This window comes from Phragmites australis, chromosome 2, assembly GCF_958298935.1.
Source record: "Phragmites australis chromosome 2, lpPhrAust1.1, whole genome shotgun sequence".
NCBI lineage: Eukaryota > Viridiplantae > Streptophyta > Magnoliopsida > Poales > Poaceae > Phragmites > Phragmites australis.
The window spans coordinates 2,141,842-2,167,270 of record NC_084922.1 but is presented as its reverse complement, the minus strand read 5'-3'; the positions used below and the strand labels follow the sequence as shown (position 1 = coordinate 2,167,270).

The following is a 25,429-nucleotide window of genomic DNA, read 5'->3' as shown; positions in this document are numbered from 1 at the left end:
ACAGACGAGGAAGGAAGCCCGAATCCCACCCGCAGCCCAGATAGCCTCCGCCGCTTCACCGGCTCCGGCGACCTCTCCACCACCATGGCCCCTGCCGGCGAAGCCTCCTCCAAGCTCCTCCGCTTCCTCTACTTCGTCGGCGCTGGAGGTATCTGCGCGCGCACGCTACTCGTGGGCTTGACCACTTGCATTTTGTAACGCCTGTTTTTTCTCTCTCCCCTCTTCCCAGTGATCTGCACCAAGGCCATCAACACCTACCGCGACTACGTGCACAAGAAGGAGGCTTCCTCCTCCGTAGTCGCTGCCGAAGCAGTGGTGGCTGCTGCTGCGGCGGCCGAACCCGCTCCGGCAAGCATCGCTGCCGCCTCCGCGAAGCCCTGATTTCAGAGGACGCCCTGTCTTCGCCGGTTAGGGTTCTTAGGATGATGCTCGCCAGAGGGAAAAATATAGTTGTCTTTTTGGGTTATATGAATCGTGTTGTGGTGACATGCAGCAATAAGAAACCTTTTTTTGTAGCGATCTTGAATTTGACCGCTCAATTTCTGCTTGATGCATAATGTTACACTTCTTAGCTAAGGAGTGGTGATCGTAGTGCTTTTCCACTTACTCCACTAAATCTGTGAGGAAAGCATTAGTGTGTCGTTTTGTTTGGTAATTTGATTTCATTTGCTGAACTGCTATGATAATTTGGGGGAACCAGCAAGCAGTTAGTTCATCTCATAAAGTAAGCAGGTAGTTTCTGGTAAAGACTGAGTTATGTTATCCTCTTAGTAAGGCGTTGGGATCTCCATGCCAGTTGATAAATGGCTCGATACTACGGTGCCAGGCAGTTCAGGGATACTTGTATTGCTAATTTGTTAATTAAATTGGTGTTTTGGACAAGAATTTTCCATTTAGCAAAGTTTAGTCTTAAGAGGCTACTTGTTTTCTACTTTCAGGTATGCACAGATTTAAGCAACATATGAACTCTCAAGGTCCTTATGCTGTCATTTACTTTTCTTTAGCACATTCTATGATGGCCAACTTTGGACATGCGTAAGTGAGTTTGTTAAGAGATTAAAAATTCTTGATTTTCGTAGTCAAGTGTTCCGTGAACTGATACAATGGACGCAACTACATTCAGTATCATTTCATGGTGAAGATACTTTCAGGATCCTCAGGTTTTCATCCTTGCTTTATGAGCTTCTTGCAGCAACTATGGTGAATTTAAGACAATGATGGAAAGATGGTTAGTAACTCTTTTGACGTAACACATAAATGATAATCTGTCAAGAACTTAAATTGGTCCAAACATCCTTCAGTAGAAATCCTTTTGACAAATTCCTTTCTTTTTTGTGCATTTATATTTTACTTTGAACATAAATAAAAGTAGGATGTGCCCTGCTCACAGAAATATGATATAATGATGAATCAGTTCCGTGCTTTTCTGCCTCAGCAAATTTGTTTATCCTTTTCTTATTAAAGCTTCTTAATCGTCCTTGTTTTTGGCATGTATAACATTTCATTCATGTCACCCATTTCTTAGTGGATTTTGCTACCATGCATATAATTTTTGTAGTTTCTTAAGTGACTGTCTTCTGCAGGCAATGGTATTTTTATCCCAAAGCAACAGCAAAAAAGGATGGCACTGCCAATCTTACTGCTTCTATTGGTGAGAACAGGTGTTCCATGTTCAACAATTGCTACTACAAATGAAAACTGGCAAAAAGATCAACAAAGAGCCCTAAAGTCTGATTCTGAAGTGAGCAAAATCTCAGCCCTTTGAGAAAGGGGAAAAATAAAGGAGGGTGGAAGATGGACTATAGTTGCATCTCTGATGAGGTTGCACTTAAATTACATCTCTCGTGATCGACTTAAGAGGACTGCTTTAGAGGTGATGACTCAGCCAGTGAAGGAAGCTTTTCCTCCGACTGACCGCTCCAGCAGATGTCCCTGAGTGAAGGTCTTAGGTCCTTGTTGCAGAACATTTCGTACTCTAACGTGTCCCCAGCCGACTTCTTCACCTCAACGACATAAAAGGCTGGTGTTACCTCAAAGATCTCTGCGTCGATCGCGAGCTGGCCCTTCCTCCCTTCTTTAGACCCCTGCAGCTTCACCAGTCCGTCCTGTTTCTTCACCTTGAAGTGCTCTGTCTCAGCAATCTGCTCCAGCTTTGACACTATTGCTGATGCTGGCCTTTGGGTCATGAACCGTGAGTTCGCCTTCTGCTCTTGATCCTTCTCGAACAGGCATGACAGATCAAATCCTTTGGACTGGGAGATGATGTCAAATGCATTCAAGCTTGCTGGCTTCAAAGGGCTCTCCGGTTGTTCCACCTTGTTGGCTTCGTTGTCCTTGTGCTCAGTACTGAAAGCAGCTTGAACATCTTTAAGGCTGTTTGACCCGTGTGGCTGTGCCAGCGTAACTGCTGGTTTGTACCCCTTCTTGAACCACGGGTGCTCAACCAGCTTCTCGATGGTGATCCTGGTGTTTGGATTTGGATCGAGGAGCCTGGACATAAGCCTCCGGAGATCAGATGGGAACCACTGCGGGTACTTGACATCACCTCTGCTAATCTTCCTGTACATCTCCATTAGATTTGAGTCATGGAATGGGAGATAGCCAGCAAGAAGAACAAAGAGGATGACACCACAAGACCATATGTCCGCTTTTGCTCCGTCATAGCCCTTCTTGTTGATTATCTCTGGTGCGACATATGCAGGTGTGCCGCACGTCGTGTGCAGTAGCCCGTCCTGCTTCTGGCACTCCTTGAGGGTGCTCAGGCCAAAGTCCGACACCTTGAGGTTGCCATTCTCGTCCACGAGGAGGTTCTCCGGCTTCAGGTCCCGGTGATAGACACCACGGCTGTGGCAGAAGTCCACAGCCCCTATCAGCTGCTGAAAGTACTTCCTCGCGGCATCCTCCTTAAGCCGGCCCCTGGCGACCCTGCTGAAGAGCTCGCCGCCCTGGACATACTCCATTGCAAAGTATATCTTGCTCTTGCTGGCCATGACCTCGTGCATCTGGACAACGTTGGGGTGGCGGACAAGGCGCATGACGGAGATCTCCCGCTTGATCTGGTCAATCATGCCGACACGCAGCACCTTCTCCTTGTCAATGACCTTGATGGCCACACTCTTGTTGGACGCAAGGTTCCGTGCATGGTACACCTTGGCGAAGGTGCCCTGCCCGAGCATGCGGCCGAGCTCGTACCGGTTCATGAGGATGGTGCCCTTCTTCTCCATCCTTTTTTATTCTTCAGCGCAACAACAGCAACAGGTGGATGGTCACAAGCGTCTACTCTGCGCCACTTCGTGCCCCTGTCTTCCTCCCTCCCTGGTAAGGGGAGAGGAAGGAGAGGTGAAGGGCAACAGAGCGCGCGCTGTGTTTGGAGGAAACCAAGACACACGACCGATGCGCTTGGGATCCTCCAAGGAGGAAGGAGAAAAAGAGAGGGAAATAGTCTATGGCTGTTAGAGCTTTCCTTGGGACATGAGGCCAGGATCACTCTTCCTCTGGAGATGGAACAAGCTGCCTAATAATAGGTCAGGTATCTTTTGTGTTGGATGGCTCTGGTTGTGGGGGCTATTTGTAGGATCCCTGTTATGTTCTGAGTGCAGCCATATCAACCTAGCCTCTCTATACAGTTATTACATGTGGCTTTCGTGATGGACACTGCTAATGAATTATGTGAAATGTGATTGCATTTGCATCTATGATTGGTTCCCTTAAGAAGATAGTATAGAATGGACGAAGTGCCATGTGGGGATCTACTTATGGCATGGTGTGTCCTGGTTGCAGCTGCCTGGAACATATCTTGAGCTGCATGTGGCGATCAAGTCATCGTGTCTGATGCTTATTCTACAACAAGATGTTAGGTCTTCTTTAAAGAACAGTTTGGCTAGTTCAGAGATAACATGCATGTGTAAATGTACGTCTTGGAGTGTCTGGCCGTTGTTGATCCAAAACTGGTGCTATTTGGAAGATCCTGGATGCAACGGATACCAACCTGTCTCCCTCTGTGTTTTTTTGGTTTATTTGTGCTTCTGAATTTGTATCTTGCGTGCACGTGTGAGCTGTGACTGAGTCTATGAAAGTTCCTTGCTTGTACCTAAGCATGACCGCTAGTTTCAACAATTCAGTCTGGTGATATTTTTTTTACATTGATGTTTAACTGATGAAATTTGCAATTTGGCACCGTATGCAGTCACACATTACACTTTGTGTACATGCATATGCATTCAGATAGTTCGAAAAAAAAACATTCAGATGGCAGTCAAATGTTTGAGACCTGATTTTATCTCCCCCTTTTTTTTTGTGGCAAATGGCATTCAAATAATCTGCCTTGTTTGGCTCCACGAGGGTTTCTCACAGCGGCCTTGAAAGTAAGGTGAAAGGTAATGAGATGCTCTGAAATGGGACACCTGGTTGGCTGAAACGTGTCACAGGAAATGCAGCGTTCTTGTCACGTTCGTGTGTTAACTGACCTCCAACCCGTCCCGTTCCGGCTTTCTGTGGATGCTCTTTTTCCGCATCGCATGCATAAGACCCTTCAGTATTTGCAGCATCTGGGTAATAATACAATTACCAAGTTCTAGCCGTAGAAGAAACGCACTGTTCCGTCCTCCTCGAAGCATGTCACCTGTCACAGCTGTAGCCGTGCACCAAGTAACCCCAGGCATGTATTGTAATCTATGGATGCATGAATCGCTGCTGCAGATAACATGAGCTGTTGCGTGATCTAAGCAATGACACTACGTGCGATGACATGCATGCTCGGAGAAAGGTCTTCAAAGCCGCGACCACAGATACAAGTAGGGATGTAAGTTTATTCTTTTTGCATTGGGTCGACCCAAAATCCACTCTACCAAACTAAACAAAAGTGCATTTTCACCTAATTGTTACACATTGTTGACCCACTTGCGTCCCTAGATACAAGCACTTACATTGAGTGGCATTACCACCATCGGATTCATGTCTCGGGGTACTCACAAAGGCCAGGGGTATATGGCTGCTGTTGACAATCTAACATGTCGTTTTGATCTATTAACTGTATTGGTCCCTCGAGAGAGACTTGAATACGATGGACGGAGATTTACCAACTCGAGTGCCAAATGAATAGTTTCGCACAGCAATTACGCTTTTTCTATAGCTAGTCGAGTTACTTTTGTATGGCCATATGCTCACAGTCGAAGTATTATCACTGCTCAATCATGTACAATAATGTGATATCCACTAGAAATTCATGCGATGTCCACTAAGAAATTCAGTACATGGCTGGCTAGCTTCCCAGACTGTGATGTGAGTTAAGACTGATCCAAACCTGTCAATTCAAAATGATGATTTGGCATGAATATAGACATAAGTTAGATGCAGTCTTTGTATTATTGGTAACGTTGTAAATGCAATACTAACATAATTTCTTTCTGCAACAGAAACAGGCAAGAAAAGAGCGTGCCTTCAATTTCTAAGATTTTGGCTCTGGTGCCCACCTCTTCTGCCTTTTTTTAAAAAAAGGAAAGATAAAAGGAAAGAAATCATCGTTTTTGCCGACTAAGACATATTGATCGTTAGCTTTTATTCAGTTTATGAATCATGTATGCGTTCTTATTTTTTCAAGAAACAAAAGAACGAGTCAAAAATAAAACATGTATCTGATGACTACGTACGTATTCCTAATTTGTCCTTCTTCTAAGCAAACACAGGCATTTATTTGTTGCAGTTTATACGTCAGTGTCGTGCCAAGTGGCAAAAACACGATTTACGTTACCTGTCACAAGTTAGGGCCGCAAAATCATACCTAGATTTGGACATGCAAAAGAAGAATGCTTGTGGATGGGGAGAAAGCCTCGAGAAGTTTTGAGCGAGCATGTGGAATGTTTCATTCCAAGGCTAACTTCCCTCGCGGATTGATTGATTGGGCAGACATGGTCGGCGAAAAGTATGTGATGGATGTAGCTTCTGTATTATTGGTACATGGTTCACCACGTTATTTGAGACAGATAAGAGCATCTATGAAATGGATAAAGTTGTCATAAAACCTGAACCATGCACTAGACCAGCATTATTAGTATTGAATCAGTTACAATCAGTTGGATGTAAAATACCTGTGGATATTCAGAAACTTGAAGCTATACAGTTATAGGTTACTCATATTCCTACAAGCTACTACATTCCACTCCCGTGTAAAGATAAGCATGTACTAGATCACATTTGTCACAACATCTCTCTTTATGAATGATCATTACAGATAGTATGTTCATAGTGAAAATACGCTATTTGGAGTAAGAAAAGAACAATAGCCTCTCTTATTGAGCAACATCACTACTGTTGAACAAAACACTGATCAATAAGACATTTTTTTTATGTCATCACTAATAAAAGAATCCTGCTCATGTGAATGCCGGGAACCACTCTCTCGTAATTTTTCTCTTGACATAAGTTTCAAGTAACTAACGTAACCAAGTGAGCCGGGTACCACTTTAGCACAAACTGCTAGGTGATGGTGGCACATAATCTTCATATCCCTCTTCTTTACAAGAGTTGAGATAACAGAGTTGCCGCCTTAGATGCAATATCTGTCAGCATATGAAGAGTTATACTAGTTACTATACCTGGTAATCTGCTATAACAAAAGTTTTTGGCATTCATATTTATGAAAATAAAATAACAACACAAGCTACATAATTTTTTTTCACAACGAGATAATAATGGAACAAGCCATGGACTTATGGAATGAGCAAAAGACATGATAAATATTGTTCAAAATAACATTCTAGTTATGAGAGAGATGGCCTTTACCTAACCGAAATTAATTTTCTTACAATTTCTTTATGTCAAGGTATAGTGCATATAAGACTGGTATCCTATGCAAACTAGGTTTCAAGTGTACTGTGGTGTAAAGTGAATGCTGAGCATCAAATTTAGAAGAAACAGAGTAGATGGCGGATTGGGTTTTCTAAGACACCACAATTCAACAAGAAATTCATTATCTAAGTCTCTCACACCCTCTGCAGTGGGTAGCTAAAAATAACTTCATGAATGTGCAATCTTGATTTTGCCTTTTATATTCCAGGTTACCTTCGTGTCTATGTCTTTTTGTTTGTAGTGGCAGTATGGGTTTGATATAGTTTCAAGATTCATCTAAGCAGGCTATATGCTATTGATCCAATTGGCACAAAGCTTGGTATAGACATCTCGATCTCCGCCCTGCCCCACACCAACATGAGGAGTTCCATCCTGATCGGACCACGCCCCTTGTGCTGTTGGGGTGGATGTGGGTTGGAGGCCACTCTGAACGTATAAATATATAATATCACTATATTTTTAATATATTAGGGGACTATAAGAAATAGTTATGCCAAGTTCAACAATTATTTGCCATGTTAAACACATCGTTCAAAATTGAAGGAAGCTTGTCTCCTAAATAGTTAGTTTTGGTGATAATAAGTTAATAACATTCGAAGTTAGTTAATAAAAAAAATAAATTTGAAAAAACAGTAAACTTAAAACCCGCCGTTACCCACTGGAGCACCGTTGGCTAATCAATCCCTGATCTCCCCCGCCCCACCCAAACTGGGGCTAGGGCGAAAGCAGGTGAAACAAAAACAGCCCCGCCCCATCTAGACCTCTAAAATTTGACATGATTTCCACAAGGGAAAATAATTGTGCATCTTCTTTGCCTGGATAACATTTCGCTAGGGAGAAAAGGTCCATAAATAGGCATGCTTGGATTGCTACAACGCACCTCCCGTTTAAGAACATCAGGTAGATCGTCCGTTGAAACAAGAGTCTGAAATTCGGCTTTCAACCTCTCATCTTTGATGCCCAACCATGTGCGGGGATGTAAAGCCAGCAGTAGAACACTTAGAACATCTGCGCTTGATGGAAATTTCATGATTTCATCGCTCAAGTTTGAATTGCATGAACTTGTACTGTGAGGGGACATTGGTAAAAGCATATCAACACCTTGTTCGTTGCCTTCAGATATCACGGAGCCTGAGATAACAGTCTTATGCCCATCAGCATTCGCTTGAACACATTTGAAGCACGTTTCTCTGCAGCAGAAACCATCACTTGATGCAAGGTTTCCTGATAGCATTGCAGCTCCTTGACAGCACACAGCGGCTGCAATCCTAGTAATGGAATCTTCTTCACTTGACGATGAGCACTTGCAACATTGGGTATTGGCACATTGCAGGTCATGAACTACCATAAATAGCTTGGTATCACGGACTTGCTGTAATACACTTTCCTGCAAGTGAATGCAATGTGTGTTACATAATAAGGGAGCAAAAGCTTCACCCAGCATGAAAATAAAATAGAAAACTGACCTTCAAAGAAAGCCTTTCTTTCTCCTCTTTGCTTAAGCTTGGCCCACCTTCCTCTTTTCTCCTAACTTCAACAACCCATTTGATCAAAGCTCCAGCGTTAGCTGGAAGAGAATCAATTAAACGGGACAAAAGTGTTGGAACATTGTCTAGATTCTCAGCCTTCAAAAGATTTGGTAAATCTTCGGTGCAATACTTTGCCATGCTTTTCCAGCTTTCATCTCTGCAACTCTGCAGAATACTGAAAATGAGCAAAAGAAAACTACATCCAATGTGTCCATTTACATTCAACAGACCAAGCTTTGGCATTTTTACCACAGTGTACAGAGATGAAGGAGCTGCAGTGTGCCTTGATATAAGCATGAACCTATTGAATAGATAGATGCCAGTATTTTAAAATGCAAGGACAACTAGTGAATTCGATCATATAGACGAAAACTGATATGTCACTGCAATTTTCTGAATGCATAGGAAAGAGCATATGCACAATGTGACATTAAGGTATACTGTATGCACAGTACGGTTTTTATACTTGCTACAGGTACAGAGGTAATACTATCTTAATACTAGCATAGTACAGTTTTTGGCAATGAACATCTCAAACCAATGTACTGGGGGTAGGGGCAAATTTAAACCAATTGAAACAGAAAAAGTAGTCCCTGAAGCTCCTTGCAATAATGTTTCTAAGTAGAGCAATAAATTAAATTGAGTTTATAGGTCAAAAGAAACATTAAAAAACCACCATGAAAAGGATGTGTTCTTATAACGAAACATGAGGTTTAGTGATAAAAAGTCGCAATAAGTTAAATTGCAACAGTTCTATGTCAAAAGAAACATGCAAACGGTTGTCATGCAAAGGCGGCGTTCTTAATCAACAGAACAGTGCTAAAGGATGCGTTCTTATAACAAAACACGAGGTTTAGTGATCAAAAGTCTCAATAAATTAAATTGCAACAGTTTCTATGTCAAAAGAAAAACTTACAAACATACATCACGCAAAGGAGGCGTTCTTAATTAACGAAACAGTGCTAAACGTTCTGAAGGAGATACAAGAAAGCCCTTAAACTGCCAATTACTGTTTTTTAAAATCAACTGTAATACGTTTTGCTTCCCACTATATGCTGATAGTCAATAAATCATAGCCCATAGTTCTAACTACAATTTGTTAATCCAAGTTGTAAAGCTACTAGCCTAGGTAACAAGACAGCGATTCCAACAGCATACATGTTGGTTAAGGAAATGAAAATGATCAGGAGTGAGTGAGAGGAAGATAGACAAGAAAAAGACCCCCTAAGAAGTCCGGTTGATTCATCAGTCGTATTCATGGCTTCCCAAAGAAGTGGCAATGGAACCCAATGAGGAGGGTATTTGAATCGGGCGACATCCAAGATAAGCGCCATGTCCTGTCCGGCATGGTAGCCACCAATCGGAGAGAAATGCCCGGTCCCTGTCTGCTTCATTGCACATGGCACGCATCAGTGTTATATAGATAGATGTGTTTATGCAGTGGAGGATGGATAAATAATCCAATCTGATCTGAATCCAATATAATATAATGGGAGAAAGCGATGCAAGATATTAATTTGGGTAGCATGTTACCGCAGTAGGATAGCAGATCATAGGAACTAGGAAGGAGTAAGTAGGATCTCACCTGTTTGAAAGGCTTCCTGTTGTAGGAGGCGATAAGATGGCAGTCCCGGGAGGAGGCGCAGCGGATGAGATGGCGGCGGAGGTCGTGGATGGTGGCCCGGTTGGCGCGGAAGGACTGAACATCGGCGCCGGAGCAGTGCGCGAGGCAGGCGACCTTGCCGAAGGAGATGCCCTGGGCCTTGACCTTGTCGAGGGGTTCGCAGCAGTCGAGCATGGACTCGTCGAACCACCGCCAGGGGCCCTTCCAGCGGCGACCCGGGTCGATGGAGAGCGCGTTGAGGACGACGGCGAGGGAGGCGAGGCCGCAGAATGCGGGCTCGGACTGCGTCTGGAAGCAGGAGACGAGGGAGAAGAAGCCCTCCATGGTGCCGGCCGCGAGGGCCTCCGCGAAGAGGCGCTTGCCCTCCGGCGAGGAGAAATCCACCGCCGGCGGGGACGGGAGGACCCGCCGGTACAGCGACGGCATGGCCGCCATCTTTTCCTGGATGCTTTCTCGCCTCGCCTCGTCTCACCTGCCCGGATCTCAACTGATTCCAGCGATGCAAAGCCTTCTCTCGAATGGAGTCCCTCTCGTATTCCCACTCGGAGATTTCCTTTTTCTTTTCTGGTTGGGAACGTTAGGTATGCTTCTAGTAGACTGATGACAGACATGAGTCGGTGGTCAAAGCTGTCTTGCTTACATTTCCCTCCGGTCTTAAATACTTGCCGCGCTTGATTTTTTCACACTATTTGATCTGCAACTTTAATAATTGTTTTTATTAAAATATTTTATAATATTTAATAAAAATATATTTTAATATAATCTATCCATGTGATTTTTATATTTCAAAACTAAATATTCTAGAAGCTATTAGCAACCAAAATTTTAAAAATTTGATCAGATCTTAATCAAAACGATAAATATTTATGAGGTGAGAATATCAAACAGCTATCAAGACAATACCTCTTTTGTAGTATAACATGATAAGGTCGAGCACGAGATATGAAGATTTCGGCTCAGCCTAAACATAATATAACATGATAAGGTTGAGCCAGTATGCACGACAAGTTAGACCCATGACTGGGTCCAAGATCTCGACATGACGTGCCGTCCCGCCCTACCATATTATCATAGGCCGATATGGTACGATCCGTTTGACTAAAAGATATAACTAGGTTATATCTAAATAAGTTTGGTCGTGCCGAGCCGCCCATTTAACCAGTTTTGACTGCCATCATGGACGACAACGTGAAGAAGTTCATTCCTGCTGGTTTTGCATTTTTTTAGCTGGGTTTTACATGTATGTAGTTGATGATATAGATGATAGATCTATGCCAGCGACAAAGCAACAAATCCGTCGTTCTCAAAATCCCTGTACTACCCTCCCCTCGTCTCCTTATTCTCCCTTACATCTCTCCCCCCTTAGTCGTCATATCCTCAACCTTAGATCTCTCTTCACCAGTTGTGCCCTGTTATTTGCCCACTGATTTTCTCTAACAACCAGGCACAGAGAATTTGATATCATCAAGAAAGGGGAAATCTAGACTAGGATAAGGAAGAATCCTAGAAAGGCGATAGAGAAAGCAAACATCGGGAAGAACAGAGCCGGAGGAAGAAATTGTCCCTTTCATGTATTTTATTTGATGCCTCGCTACTTGGCGTTGATTCCTTTTATGCCCACTTAACTGAACTCAGTTGGGCCAACTTTTTATTTGAATATCGTATGTTAGTTGTAAATTAAAAATACTCATACAAGTCACTACATTCTCCTCATGTGTAAAGATCAACATGTACACGACATTTCTCTATATGAATGATCATCACATACTGACACTCAGTACTTTGATACTAAAAAGAATCTATTTAGAATGACTAGACAATTGGGTTTGGCACAAAAGAAATTCAAGAAGAAATGGTTGCATTTATCTTCAAAAACTAGCACATCGCTTAAAAAGACAATAGCCTCTCCCAATGTAAAGAGAGAGTAGCACCACAACCAATGAATAAGATTTTTACATCATAACTACTATCGGAATCCGCTTGCTTGATTTCAGGAACCACTTTCTGCTAACTTTCGCGACATCAATTTCCAATAAATTGAGCCGTGAGCAGATTGCCGCTTTAGCATAGCTGCTAAGGAGATGATGGCATAGAATCTTTGTATTCCTCCTCTTCTTTATAAGCCTTCAGATAATAGAGTTGCCGCCTTAGATGCAATATCTGTTGGCATATAAAGAGTTTCTAGTTACTCTACTAGCTATAACAAAGCTTTTGGCATTCATAGTGCGCAAAGGAAATAACAACACATTAATTATTCTTTTTCACCGACAAAAAAATGAAACACAGCATGGAATGATGTAATGAAGACTTCCCCACAAAGAAAAAAAATGGAGGACGATTCAAAATAACACTCTACTTAAGGTTATGCTTCTTACAGGATTTCTATGTGAAGGTACAATTAATAAAGGATTGGTATCGAATGCAAACTGGGTTACAGGTGCAACATGGTATAAGACGAATGCTAAGCATCAGATTTAGAAGACACGGATTAGATGAGGTATTGGGGTTTCAAAGACATCACAATTGAACAAGCAAACAGAGATCTTCAACATCCCAGTCAAACACCCTCTACAGGGAGTACCTAAAAATAACTTCATGAACGTAAGCATGTTTCACTTTTGCCTTTTTATATCCCACTTTACCTTCGTATCCATGTCTTTTAGTTTGTGGTGGCAGTGATTGGTTTGGTATAGTTGTCAAGTTTCATACTTAGTACGCTATATGCTATAATCCACTTGGCACAAAGCTTGACATGACTTTTCACGAGAAGAAATAAATTGCGCATCTTCTTTGTCTGGAAAACATTTTGCTAGGGATCAAAGGTAGACAAATAGGCATGCTTGGATTGCGACAACACACCTCCTGTTTAAGATCATCAGGTAGACTGTCTGTTGAAACAAGAGTCTGAAATTCGGCTTTCAACCTCTCATCTTTGATGCTCAACCATGTGCTGGGAGGTAAAGCCAGCAGTAGAACAGTTAGAACATCTGCGTTTGATGGATATTTCATGATTTCACTGTTCAACCTTGAATTGCATGAACTGGTGCTGGGTGGGGACATTGGTAAAATCATATCAACACCCTGTTCATTGCCTTCAGATACCACGGAGCCTGAGATAACAGTCTTAAGCTCATCTCCATTCGCCTGTACACATTTCAAACTTGTTTGTCTGCAGCAGAAACTATCTCTTGATGCAAGGTTCCCTGATAGAATTGCGGCTCCTTGACAGCACACAGCAGCTGCAATCCTATTAAGGGAATCTTCTTCACTTGACGATGAGCACTTACAACATGGATTCTTAGCATATTGTTGACCGTGGACTATCGTAAATAGCTTGGTATCACGAACCTGCTGCAATACATTTTCCTGTAAGAGAACATAAGGTGTGTTACATAAGGGAGCAAAAACTTCACCCAGCATCAGAAAACGAAATGAAAAATTGACCTTCAAAAATAGCCTTTCTTTCTCCTCTTTGCTCAAGGTTGGCCTGCCTTCCTCTTTTCTCCTAACTTCAACAACCCATTTGATCAATGCTCCAGCATTAGCTGGAAGAGACTCAATTAAATGGGACAAAAGTGTTGGAACATCGTCTGGACTCTCAGCCTTCAAAAGATTTGGTAAATCTTCAACACAATACTTTGCTATGCTTTTCCAGCTTTCATTTCCGCAACTCTGCAGAGAATTGAAAGAAATGAGCAAAAGGAAACTACATCAAATGTGTCCATACATTCAAGTATTCAACAGACCAAGCATTGGCGTGTTTACCACTGTGTACAGCAATGAAGGAGCTGCCGTGTGCCTTGATATAAGCATGAACCTATCAAATATGAAGATACTAACATCTTAAAACTGCATGATTAAAAGGCAAGGGCAACTAGGGTCTAATTTGAGCATATAGAAGAAAACAGAAATATCACTGCAATTTTCTGAATGAATAGGAAATAGCATATACGCAATGTGACGCTAAGGTACACTCAGTACTATTTTTTATACTTGTTATAGGTACAAGAGTACAACTTCTTAATATTAGCATAGCCCTACAGAAAATACCAACCCAGTCATTGGCAATGAAAGTCTCAAACCAATGAATTGGGAAGCAGGGGTAAAAAGTTAAACAAATGAAACTGAAGAAATTGTGCCCTGTGCTCTCTGCCATAACATATCTCAAGAGCCCAATAGATTAAACTGCAACAGTCACAGGTCAAAAGAAGCATAAAAACACCAACCATGCAAAGGAGGCGTTATTATAACAAAACATGAGTTTTAGTGCTAAAAGGTCTGAGAAGGCCAATCGTGTCTATTTTTATCAACCGTAATACATGTTGCTTCAAAGCATATCATGATTACTCATAGCCTATATCCCAACTACTATTGCTTAATCCAGGTTGTAACAGCTACTACCCCAGGTAACAAGAAACAAATCTCAACTGCATACATGTTGGTTATGTAAATGAAAGCGATCATTGATCAAAAGTGAGTGCGGGAAGATAGACAAGAGAAGAGACCCCCTGTGAAGTCCAGTTGATTCATCGGTCGTATTCATGGCTTCCCAAAGAAGTGACAATGGAACCCAATGAGGAGGATATTTGAAGCGTGCGACATCCAAGATGAGCGCCATATCCTGTCCGGCATGGTAGCCACCGATTGGGGAGAAATGGCCGGTTCCAGTCTGCTTCATTGCACATGGCTTGCATTAGTGTTATATAGATAGACAGATATATGCAATGGGGAGTGGGGAATGCAATCTAAACAGCTAAACTAATCTAATGTAATTGAATTAAGGAATGAGTTGTAAGAGAATAACCGGAGTAGCATCGTAGTAGGAGATTAGTAGTGTAACAGGAAAGGATAGAATACTGGATCATAGGAGATTCGGAGTACGCGCTCACCTGTTTGAAAGGCTCCCTGTGGTAGGAGGCGATGAGATGGCAGTCCTGAGAGGAGGCGCAGCGGATGAGATGGCGGCGGAGGTCGTGGATGGTGGCCCGGTTGGCGCGGAAAGACTGGACGTTGGCGCCGGAGCAGTGCGCGAGGCAGGCAACCTTGCCGAAGGTGATGCCCTGGGCCTTAACCTTGTCGAGGGGCTCGCAGCAGTCGAGCATGGACTCGTCGAACCACCGCCAGGGGCCCTTCCAGCGGCGGCCAGGGTCGATCGCGAGCGCGTTGAGGACGACGGAGAGGGAGGCGAGGCCGCAGAAGGCCGGCTCGGACTGCGTCTGGAAATAGGAGACCAGGGGGAAGAACCCCTCCATGGTGCCGGCCGCGAGGGCCTCCGCGAAGAGGCGCTTGCCCTCCTGTGAGGCGAAGTCCACCGCCGGCGGCGACGGGAGGACCCGCCGGTACAGGGACGCCACGGCCGCCGCCATTCTGATCGCGAGCGAACTCTACTAATTCCTTGACGTCTCCTTTCCTCTCCTGATCTTCTCTCCTCCCCTTCCCCCTCCTTTTTCTTGTCCCCAAGTCAACTACCAGGGGATCGGGACCTATGAATCCCATTCAGGGCTCGTTTGGGTAACGGGGATTCACTCCCACGTGGGAGTAGACACCGGCGGGGATGAAACACAAACCAGAAGCAGCCCACGGTGCGCTTTGGGAAGATAAGGGGACAACCGAACAATTGAAAAAAAATCAGGAAAAGCAAGAAAAACTGAAAAGACGAGAACGATTTAGAACAAATTTGGTGTAGGGCAAGGGTATTCAAATTGATCGGCACCGTCTTTAACAATGCCATTGATGGCATGACTCGAGAGAGAGTCGTGGTCTCGCGAAAAGGAAGGAGCATTGTTGGTCAAGGAAGTTTGTAGTCTCGATAGAAGCTATTTTATTCCTATGTGTATTGAGTTGAATTGAGCTTGAAATTTTCTGATCCATACCTCATCCAAACGTTGAATTAGGTTGATCTGGTGAAACTTTCCTGAGCGAGATTTTCCACGTGGATCGGGCCGTGATCCTTTCTGATCCCGGGCTTGCCAAACGAGGCCAACAGTGGGAAACTTAAGACTTTGAGCATTGCTGACATGTGAGTTACAAGCACTCATACAAGTCACTATATTCCCCTCCTTTGTAAAGATCATGTTCATTGGTTACATTACACCACATTTGTCACATCTTCTCTGCGTTAATGGTCGCCGCATACGCATACACTTAGTAAAAATACTAATGGCATCAGTAACATGAACCAAGTATACATACATATGTGATCTTGTTAAAGAGGAGTGTTACAACATGTTGGTACAGTATCAGTATATAGCATTCTCTCTGCTAGCTTGACTTCACGGATAGTAACTCGAGCTCCGCCCACCAGAGTGGCGTGAGCCGTGGCGCCGCTGCCTCAGGGGATATGTTGAGAGCTGCTCTCAGTTTGCCCACGACGTCTCTCATCGTCGGCCGCCGATTCAGGTCCGGGTCGATGCACTCCTGGATCACCTCGCAGACGGTCTCGAGCTCGTTACCGTTGTGATCCTTCAGTGACGCGTCGACGAGCTTGCTGTAGCTCTTGTCCTTCAGATATTCAGAAGCCTGTGGTAAAGGGAACCTTAGAACTGCACAGATGCACTATGCAAGGAGTGCACTTTGGAGTCTTGAGTTTGCGCAATTCATACCCAGTTGCACATGGATTCATGATCGTCCGATTCAGGAAGCTTTCCTGATATGATCTCGATCAGAAGCGCGCCGAAGCAGTATACATTGCTCGCGAGATCTGTGGGAGCTTCAGAATGCCTGCTGCTGCCCTCCTTTGCAGTCTTTGCTTTGTCGATGACTTCTTTCCAGACACTGACATCAGCAATCTGCACCAGTAGAGTACATTACGTTACATTAGCTCAAGAAACAATTATGCTAATTTTTTATTTAGCGCAAGAAAGATAGTGACGACATATTAATTGACAAGCACATCCGTGCCTCAACTGGAGTTTCTGGAAATGAATTGCGCACTAAATGTGTGCTACTGAAAGTGGCACAGTGAGTTGAACTCGAGCCTGTACCTTGGCAGCATAGTCATCTGTCATGAATATTGTTTCGGAGTACACATCATTTATCGCAACAGGTGGATTGAGCTCATGGTGCGTGTACTGGAGGCAGTATGCGATGCCCATGATGATCCTCATCCTGGCAGCCCAGTCGAGATGCTCAAATTCTTTGACTGCAATATCGGTGCATTCAAGTTGCAGGCGAACAAATATGCATATGAGCGAGGAGGTTATGCTAAAGTAAAATCGAGGAGGTTATGCTAAATTAAAATCACTTACGGTGAAGATGCTGTGAGAGAGTGCCGTTTGGAGCAAACTCAAACACCATCATTCTCATGAAAGGCTCGTTTTCTAAGCAATAGCCGAGGAAATTGATAAAGTTCTTGTGGTTGACTCTTGACAGCGTATCTATCTACAGAGAGGAAAGGGTGATAGAGGAGGAATTAGGATTGAAAGATCTTTTTTCAGGTTGTTTGTGTTGAGAACAAGATGTTGCTAGTCTCAAACCTTTTTTCTGAAGAACGTTTCTGAACTCCTAGGCCAATCTTTGCTCGATGAAATGACAGTGGAGACAACAGCGATCTCAGATCCGCTAGATAGTGTCCCCTTGAACACAGTGCAGCTTGGATAAGTATTGATAATGTTGCTGAAATCCTCACAAGCGGCTTCAAGCTCAAGTCTGTTCAGTTTTGAAACGCCTGAATACAAGAAACAATAATGCATTGAAGCACCCGGATGCTCGGAGACAAATTGAAGTGACAAGGACATCCGAAATATAACTAAAAGTGCGATAGACTTCCTGAACTGGCAATATGCCTAATTTACCAGGAAAATCTGGGAGTCTCGAAGATTAAATGCGATACTTTGCATGTATTAACTGCTCAATTTTAAAATATAAAATAGAATGACAAAGAATGTTTTACCTGTTACAAATGCCTTTTGAAGAGGACCACTCAGTCCCGTTTTCCAAGGGGCTATTGGCACACGCCCTCGCTTCCGCCAAACCAAAACCGAAGCAACAATCACGCTAATGAGTAATATTGCAGCCAGAATTATGATCAGATATGCCCACTTGCTGTACTTTGCACCAGACAACTCTTCATCAGTCGATTGGGCCACTTCTGCAGACAGCTGCTGCAATGTGGTAGCATCAATCGATTCAGGAAGCAAAGGCATCAGAATTTGGCCGTCTGAGTTTGGAAATGCAGGGAATGAGCCACTCCCTAGAGAAAGCACATCAACAGGTCTTTCGGTTTCTTCTGAATTTGCCCGATCAGAAGATTTAGCATCATTCCCTGATAAAGCAGGCAGGTTGCCAGCTTCAAGGAGAAGCCTGCGGTGCATGGCACTCGCAAAGGACTGCAAATTATGCATGATATGTGCCTCACTGAGACCTGAAATACATACAAGGCTATAAATGTATGATGCAATATATATAACACAAAAGCAGAAGGGCTGAATTTACAACATGAAAGATGCACGTTTACTTGGTATGTTGGTGCAATATTTATCTCGGAGGCCACTGAGAGAAATCCAATCCTTAAAGCCCGACCTGTAAAAACATACATCTTTTAAAAAGTGAGATAACTCTTAGAAACAAAGCCTTAAGATATTGTAAAGTTAAGTGAAGCGCAAACAGAAATAACACCAAGTATAGCCACTTACCAGCACCCTAGTTTTCTGCTCAAGCATCCTTCCTCATCAGCGACTATCTCTTGGGTGTCGAAAGAAGATATGCCTGGTTGGAACTGATTGTCATGAAGCGATCTGAAACACAAGAGTCCTTCATTTATACCAAGCAAAGAACAGGGAACAGAGAACGGAAGGCACAAATAGCCGTACAGTTGTTTGAGCAGTGGCATTGCCCTTAGTTCTTCTGGAATTGTTCCATCCAAGTTGTTGCTGCTCAAATCTAGCACTTCTAGAGCAGTCAATCCTCCAAACTCTCTGGGAATTCGCCCATGGAAATTGTTCTTCGGAAGTAAACTAGATAAAATAAGCAGTAAGCAAATACCATCCTACCCAAGGATTTGAAGTACATAACACATTACACTGGAGCTGAAAAGTAGCTTGACTGTGGAGAGAAGTGTGGAAACAAACTCACAGTGATTTTAGAGATTGAAGGCTTCCGATCTCAGGTGCGAGAGTTCCAGCCAATTCTCGGCCTGTTAGGTTCCTACATGATGAAGAAAATAAGAACTAAAGGTACATGATGCAGAACTAAAACACAACATATAAGCAAATCAAATTGATTTGTGAAAATCATGTTAATGGCAAGAAAGAAACTATTTGCTAACATAAGAAATGATCCATTGGGACATCATTGAATAAGAACTTATAATGCCTTTCTTCCTCTGATCTTTTGAAAATCAGACTGGTACTTCAAGAATCATACAATGTCGATGTTAATGGCATTAATATTATACAGAGGCACAAAGGAATAACAGACTTACAAAATCTCTACTTTACCGTCAAAGCATCGCACGCCAGACCAGCTGCAGGGGTCGCTGTCCATGGGATCCCAATCCTGGAAGGCTGCATGGGGATCAGCCTCCACCCTCGCCCTCAGTTCCAGCAACGCCAATCCTAGCACACAGGAATTAACTATCACAAATCACCAAACAAAATCGCTGCCATCGTATCGAAACCACCCTCTGCACACAAGTGATTGTTACCTTCACCATTGAGCGAACCCGAGCTGCGCCCCGCCTGTGCCTGGAGCACAACGAGGAAGATGAACAGCAGCCGGTGCCCAGCGACAAGGCGAAGCCCTCGCCGTGCACCCATGGCAACGGTAGCGCCTCCTCCCGGATAATGGCAGCCCTGCAGCCAGGCCAGTTCTCCACCCGCCGTCTCTAGACGACACGCTCAGGCTCCCAGTACGGCGAAGGAAGGAACTAGACGAGATCACCGGAGAAACCAACAGGAAGGCACGGGAATGCTAGCTTAGCCCGTGGATCGGTTCTTTCTCATCAGCCTCGTCATCACGCCGGAACAACAAACGAGGAGGAGATAAGACGCGACGCCGCCGCGGTGATTCGGGCGAGCTCGAGGGGGTCGAGCTATTCGCCGGAGCCCATTGGTCACGCCGCTCCGAGATGGGTGACGGGTTGCCCCGCGCGCGTCCTGGCCTTCCCCCTGGTGTTCCCGCGCCGCGAAAGTTGGGTTCTTGGCGGAGTAGCCTTGTCGCCGGGACGGGTGGTGGTCGGCGGCGGCGGCGCGAAGGGGAGGGGGGAATTTCGCGCGCGAAGGTGGCGGACGGCGGTTAGATTCGGTTTAGGCGGGGAGGGGCGGGGAAGCAAGGGAACGTGCCCGTCGCCGCCGCGCGCGCCAAACCGCTAGCTTTGCGGTTCGGATCGCGTTCTTATCGGGTTCGTGGGTACCAACTTTCCGAGGCCCGGGTGCCTTCTGCGGCGGGTCCGCAGCCGCAGGTGGTACTCGCACCTCCCTGCTGGGTTCGCACCTCCCTGCTAGGTGGGCCCAGGACATAGACCTGGCAGGAATGATGTTTATTACAATCAGGCCTTACTCGTAAGGGTAACACCATCTCCGACCATATTTTCTTCGTATCGTTATCTTTTTGATTTTTTTTCTCGTTTTTATTTTTTTATTTTTTTTCTTATTTTTAATAGCTTTCTTTTGAGGGGAATCGCGAAAGGAAAGGAGAGATAATTCCGTTCTGGAGAGAATAACTTTAGAAATCCCTTCGTAACGGGAACCGTAAAGGGAAACCGTTGGAATGTTGAAGAAAACGAAAATCCCTTCACAACAAGAATCTGGGTGGTGAAGGAAAACGGTTGGCAATGGTATAAATAATGCATGAATTTTTCAGTAATTTTGTAGGAAGTTTAAAAAATCAATATGAAATCAACTGGAGTTCAACTAAAATTCCGGGTCTCACATTGGCAGGAAGCCATAGCAATCGACCGCTGAAAAAATAGAAAGAAACACATAGTCATTTTGCATTCTTCAATAAGCAACACCAAAATTTCTTCCTGTCCTGTGAACCTAGCGGCAAAACAGTGGAGTAACGAGCACTCTAAAATGCAACAGGATGTGATCGGTTGTCTGTATAGGTCGTATATACAAATTGAGATGAAAGAGATCGAGTAAAGTCATATTTATTGAAAAAGAAGAGTTTTTATTTGGTTATATTTATTTAGAAATACTGAGTTGAGTTTTTATTTGATTGATTGAATCTGATATTGCATAAGTGGATATAAGAGTTGAGATTATAATTGATTGCTCGTATAAAGATGATTTTATGACACTGATAAGTAAATCCGTCTACATAAGCGGATACAGAAGCTTGCATCCATTGGACTATATTACGAGCGTATATTTGCATTCGTCGAGCTAGGCTAAAACAATATATATAAACAACTAAACATATTTCTTTCTAAAAAATTATACACATCCATCAAACCAGAATCTATCATATGAGCAACCAAATGTTGTACTTATTCGGTATGTTGCACTCAGTTAGGATATTTGACAAAACAAAGTTCGGCGACTCTTCCCTATTACTATCACGGACATTCAACAGGAACAGGGTAAACAAGCAAACGGTTAGCCTAGTTTAGTAGTATCAACTTGCAGTTGCTTTACGAGAACAAAGAATCTTCTGATGTGAGCATGCAACATAAGAATGATACACGTAGGAGCATTAGATTACTCAGATTCTTAATTGTACTATGCATGATACAACTATTATTATAAGTTGAATGGAGTACAAAGTTGGCTCTCATCAGATCAGACATGAATGGTTCCAAAAAATAAAGATGCCATCGGTAGGGAGCAGGTTAAAAATGCGTCAGTTACTGTTTGAAATTTGTGATAACCGACCTTATTGGTCCGGCTCAGTTTCATAATACGCTCGGTAAACAAATTTGAATTCAAAAAATTCAAATCAATTTTGAAAAATCTAAAAAACAGTGGACTAACAAGCACTCTCAAATGCAATAGGATGTGATTGGTTGTCCGTATAGACCGTATATATAAACTGCGCGGAAATAGGTTGAGTAGAGTCGTATTTATTAAAAAGAATAGTGTTTGTTTGGTTGTATGTATCTAGAGATGCTGAGCTAAGTTTCTGTTTGGTTGATTGAATCTGATGTTTCATGAGCAGATATAAGAGTTGATGTTATGATTGGTTGCTCGTATAAAGATGATTTTGTGATACTGACAAATACGTCCATCTACATGAGCGGATACAGAAGCCTACATCTGCCGAACCAAGATGCGAGTTTATATTTGTATTCATCGGACCAGACTAAAACAATATATGTGGACAACTAAATATGTTTCTTTCTAAAATTACACGCATCTGCCCAGCAAGAATCTATCCATGTGAGCAACCAAATGTTGTACTTATTCGATATGTTAGGCTCATTTAGGATATTTGACAAAACAAAGTTCAGCGACTCTTCCCTATTACCATCACGGACATTCAACAGGAACAGGGTAAACAAAAACTTGCAGTTGCTTTACGAGAACAAAGAATCTTCCGATGTGACCATGCAACATAAGAATGATACAAATAGGAGCATTAGATTACTCAGATTCTTAATTGTACTATGCATGATACAACTATTATGATAAGTGGAATGAAGTACAAAGTTGGCTCTCATCAGATCAGACGTAAATGGTTCCAAAAAATAAAGATGCGATCGGCAGGGAGCACATCATCATCTCACCGAGCTATCTTTTGCCTGGTTTAGTTCTTGTCTTCTCTTGCCAGGAAAAGGTCCCAAACTTACTCTTGGTGTGGTGTTGCTAGTTGCTATGGTGAAAAGTATTTAGTGAATCTCCAATGCAAGAAGAGAACGGTTGGTAAAACATGCCAATCACACAAGTCTTATCTTAAAAGAGAAGCATTAGCATAAATATCTGTGGCTCATATACATATCTGCAAGAGGACAGAGGTGCATCAAGCCTCCGTGGATGAAGATCAGAAACAGCCTGTTATTGTTGAAGGCCAAAATGCGAATCCGATCGTATGCAAAAGTGAACATGGAGAAGAGAGTATAACGTATGGCAATAGTGTGATTATGTCACAATTTTGAATAGCGTAACTACTAATATATTCAGCTAAATAATAGACATGATGATGCAATAGATAGCTACCGCTGACAATAACATGTAGCACACTGCATTTGAACTTTGAAGTGGCGTGTTCACAAAAAAAGACATTTCCAAGCTTCTTACCTACTTTCTGAAGCATGAGCTACCTAAGCAGTCTTTATTGAAGAAACAAAGAAAACTGAATCATGGAACAATTTAGACCTTGCCCGTGCTGTGCAGTTTGTTCACCAACAACTTTCTTCTTGCTGGTTGATTGTTCAACTTCGTGGAGGAAAATTTGGCCCCGCTATATGCTCCCTTTGAGCAAGAATCATCAGAGTGGTCAAATAGTACAGTGTAATTCCTGCTGCTCACATCCCTGGAGTAGCATCCATCAGTACCCACATACTTATACACCTGATGGGTCTTCCCCAATCCACTAACCACCAAATTCTTCTTCACCCTCATACTGCCGTGTGCCGACTGTGCATTCCGCAGAGAGCTGTAGAAGAAACCAAGTTTTCCACCAGAGGTCCTCTTCTCATTGATACCCAATTTGACTAACGAAACCAATGAGTACTCATCACCCACTTTGTCTGCGGTTCCAGTATAAACATACAGCGGGAAAACCTCATGAACTTCCTCAGAGAGCAGCACAGCGGAATCATCCTTGGCAAAAACGCCAGACTTTGCATCAATCGTTTGGTTCACAATTTGCACCGTGCCGTTCTTTCTATACACATTGCTGTTTTCATATCCAAATCTCTGGTAGAAGGTTGTGGTGACCTCCCCGTATGACGATTTCACCCATCCGGTGGCAGAGACTTGCCGATTTGCGCTCGTCACAAACTTGCCATCCAACCCACTGAATTCTGAGTTCACGTTGAGGTCTAGTCCAGATGTATCATAGCTGATCAAGCTCCCAGTTGTCTTCTCACTGCTGTGATCCAACCACAGATGCAAATTGGCATCGATGTACCACACATCAAGCGCATTTGTCACGCCAAACCCAAAATCATGCTCCCTGCTGTCCAGGAGCTTGCCCAAGAATGGAGTGATGTCAATGTCATATGTCGGAAGATTGAATGAGCCAATGCCGGTGATTGGCCGCCAGAGAAGTGGGTTGACACCACCGGTGTAGATTACAGTGAATGGCCAAACAGCACCGACGACATCACCATCCACCCTAACAATGACCTCCCGGAATGCGCCATTTCCGGGGACGTTGGACAAGTTATTCGCCTGAATGTACTCGTTGGGCGGGTTTGTATACCAGAACTCGTCGTCGGAGTGGAATGAAACGAAAACCTCAAGGACCGCCCGGTAGGTGTTTGACGGAATGGCGAGCTTCTTGGACTGCACATCGGTGGCATTCTGGATGGCGAACCACTGCCCGTCGTTCAAAGGTAAGCTTCTAGAGATGGGCACGATCAGATCGGCATGTTGCTCCTGGTGCTGCTGCGGCGGCGGCGGCGGCGCGGCGTGGAAGTAGAGGTGGAGTGTGAGGTTGGCGTGGTAGATGCCGGTGTAGGTTTTGTCCACGAGGTTCCCGAGGTACACCGCGATCTCCCCGGGCTGCGCAAGGAGGGCGGCGTACCTGGTGACGTCGCGGGACACGGACCAGAGGATGCCGTTGGGCCGCGGCTCGGCGGTGCAGCTGCGGAGGAGCTCGGCGCCGGATAGCCAGATGCCGAAGATGCGGTCAAACTGGCGGCCACGGCAGTCGGCGCTCCACTCGAGCACGGCGAGCGCGAGTTCCCCGCCGCGGGCCCGCGCGGCGCCGAGGCAGGCGGGCGGCGCATATACGGCGGTGGCGGGGGGCCTTCCGTAGGTTGCGCCGAAGGAGCTGGAGAGGAGCTGCGTGGAGCAGGGGCCCGCGCTGCCGCGCGGAGGGCGGATCGGGCGGTCCACCTCGAAGAAGGTGGTCGGCGGCTCCGACGCGTTGAGGGGGGCGAGGTGGTAGGACGCACCGAGGCGGTGCCTGTGCGGCACCCCGGCCGTCGCGGAGGGGACGAGGAGAGCGATGAGGAGGAGGACGAGGGACGAGGCGGCGGTGGTTGGCTCCATGGTTGCAGCGGTGGCCACGAGAGGGACGGTGGAACGGTAGCGGAGCTGCACAAGTTAACCCGGGGGTTTAAACGAGGTGGTTTAGTTAGGTGATTTAATATGGGAGGTGGTTGCGATTAGGCGTAATCTAGATTACGGAGTATATTTGTTATTGGGATCGGAAATTTCCATTAGAAATTACTTATTTTAAGATTTATGCTAGATAGATGGGTGAAAATAATTATAAGTTAGAAGATAAAAATTAACAGATATATATATATATATATATAAACAGTTAAAATAAATCATACGTCATAAGATCACGTAGACTTATATTTTCCGTATTAAGATGG

The 25,429-nt window shown here is 44.1% G+C and overlaps 5 protein-coding genes and 1 pseudogene across 7 annotated transcripts; 1 reads left to right on the top strand and 5 right to left on the bottom strand.

Annotated features, from left to right (window-relative positions):
• On the top strand, positions 1-715 carry LOC133893340 (uncharacterized; annotated as a pseudogene).
• An 877-nt stretch (positions 716-1,592) lies between these two features.
• On the bottom strand, positions 1,593-4,128 carry LOC133893330 (CBL-interacting protein kinase 5). The gene has a single exon (XM_062334331.1). It carries the CDS (start codon positions 3,222-3,224, stop codon positions 1,854-1,856), a length of 1,371 nt encoding a protein of 456 aa, XP_062190315.1. The 5' UTR covers positions 3,225-4,128; the 3' UTR covers positions 1,593-1,853.
• A 1,862-nt stretch (positions 4,129-5,990) lies between these two features.
• LOC133893298 (glutathione gamma-glutamylcysteinyltransferase 1-like) lies at positions 5,991-10,628 on the bottom strand. 3 transcript variants are annotated; one of them, XM_062334309.1, is made up of 6 exons: positions 9,961-10,628; positions 9,597-9,760; positions 8,313-8,676; positions 7,948-8,233; positions 7,727-7,854; positions 5,991-6,557 (listed from the first exon to the last, which is right to left on the bottom strand). In XM_062334309.1, exons 1-6 carry the CDS (start codon positions 10,432-10,434, stop codon positions 6,462-6,464), a joined length of 1,512 nt encoding a protein of 503 aa, XP_062190293.1. In that variant the 5' UTR covers positions 10,435-10,628; the 3' UTR covers positions 5,991-6,461. The 3 variants fall into 3 exon arrangements, with proteins under 3 accessions (XP_062190293.1, XP_062190287.1, XP_062190281.1); XM_062334303.1 differs by having other exon boundaries at positions 7,727-8,233; positions 8,313-8,540; positions 8,625-8,676; positions 9,961-10,625; XM_062334297.1 differs by having other exon boundaries at positions 7,727-8,233; positions 9,961-10,627.
• Positions 10,629-11,840: 1,212 nt separating this feature from the next.
• LOC133893319 (glutathione gamma-glutamylcysteinyltransferase 1-like) lies at positions 11,841-15,457 on the bottom strand. Its single transcript, XM_062334320.1, has 6 exons — positions 14,889-15,457; positions 14,505-14,668; positions 13,765-13,816; positions 13,444-13,671; positions 12,859-13,365; positions 11,841-12,159 (listed from the first exon to the last, which is right to left on the bottom strand). Exons 1-6 carry the CDS (start codon positions 15,363-15,365, stop codon positions 12,073-12,075), a joined length of 1,515 nt encoding a protein of 504 aa, XP_062190304.1. The 5' UTR covers positions 15,366-15,457; the 3' UTR covers positions 11,841-12,072.
• Positions 15,458-16,023: 566 nt separating this feature from the next.
• LOC133909756 (protein MALE DISCOVERER 1-like) lies at positions 16,024-20,331 on the bottom strand. The gene is made up of 12 exons (XM_062352311.1): positions 19,643-20,331; positions 19,421-19,553; positions 19,072-19,143; positions 18,810-18,953; positions 18,633-18,734; positions 18,455-18,519; positions 17,891-18,361; positions 17,475-17,665; positions 17,247-17,379; positions 16,983-17,140; positions 16,602-16,787; positions 16,024-16,518 (listed from the first exon to the last, which is right to left on the bottom strand). The coding sequence occupies exons 1-12, from the start codon at positions 19,752-19,754 to the stop codon at positions 16,261-16,263; spliced, it is 2,025 nt and encodes a 674-aa protein (XP_062208295.1). The 5' UTR covers positions 19,755-20,331; the 3' UTR covers positions 16,024-16,260.
• Positions 20,332-23,090: 2,759 nt separating this feature from the next.
• LOC133893281 (peptide-N4-(N-acetyl-beta-glucosaminyl)asparagine amidase A-like) lies at positions 23,091-25,150 on the bottom strand. The gene has a single exon (XM_062334273.1). The coding sequence runs from the start codon at positions 25,095-25,097 to the stop codon at positions 23,247-23,249; it is 1,851 nt and encodes a 616-aa protein (XP_062190257.1). The 5' UTR covers positions 25,098-25,150; the 3' UTR covers positions 23,091-23,246.
• Positions 25,151-25,429: the final 279 nt, after the last annotated feature.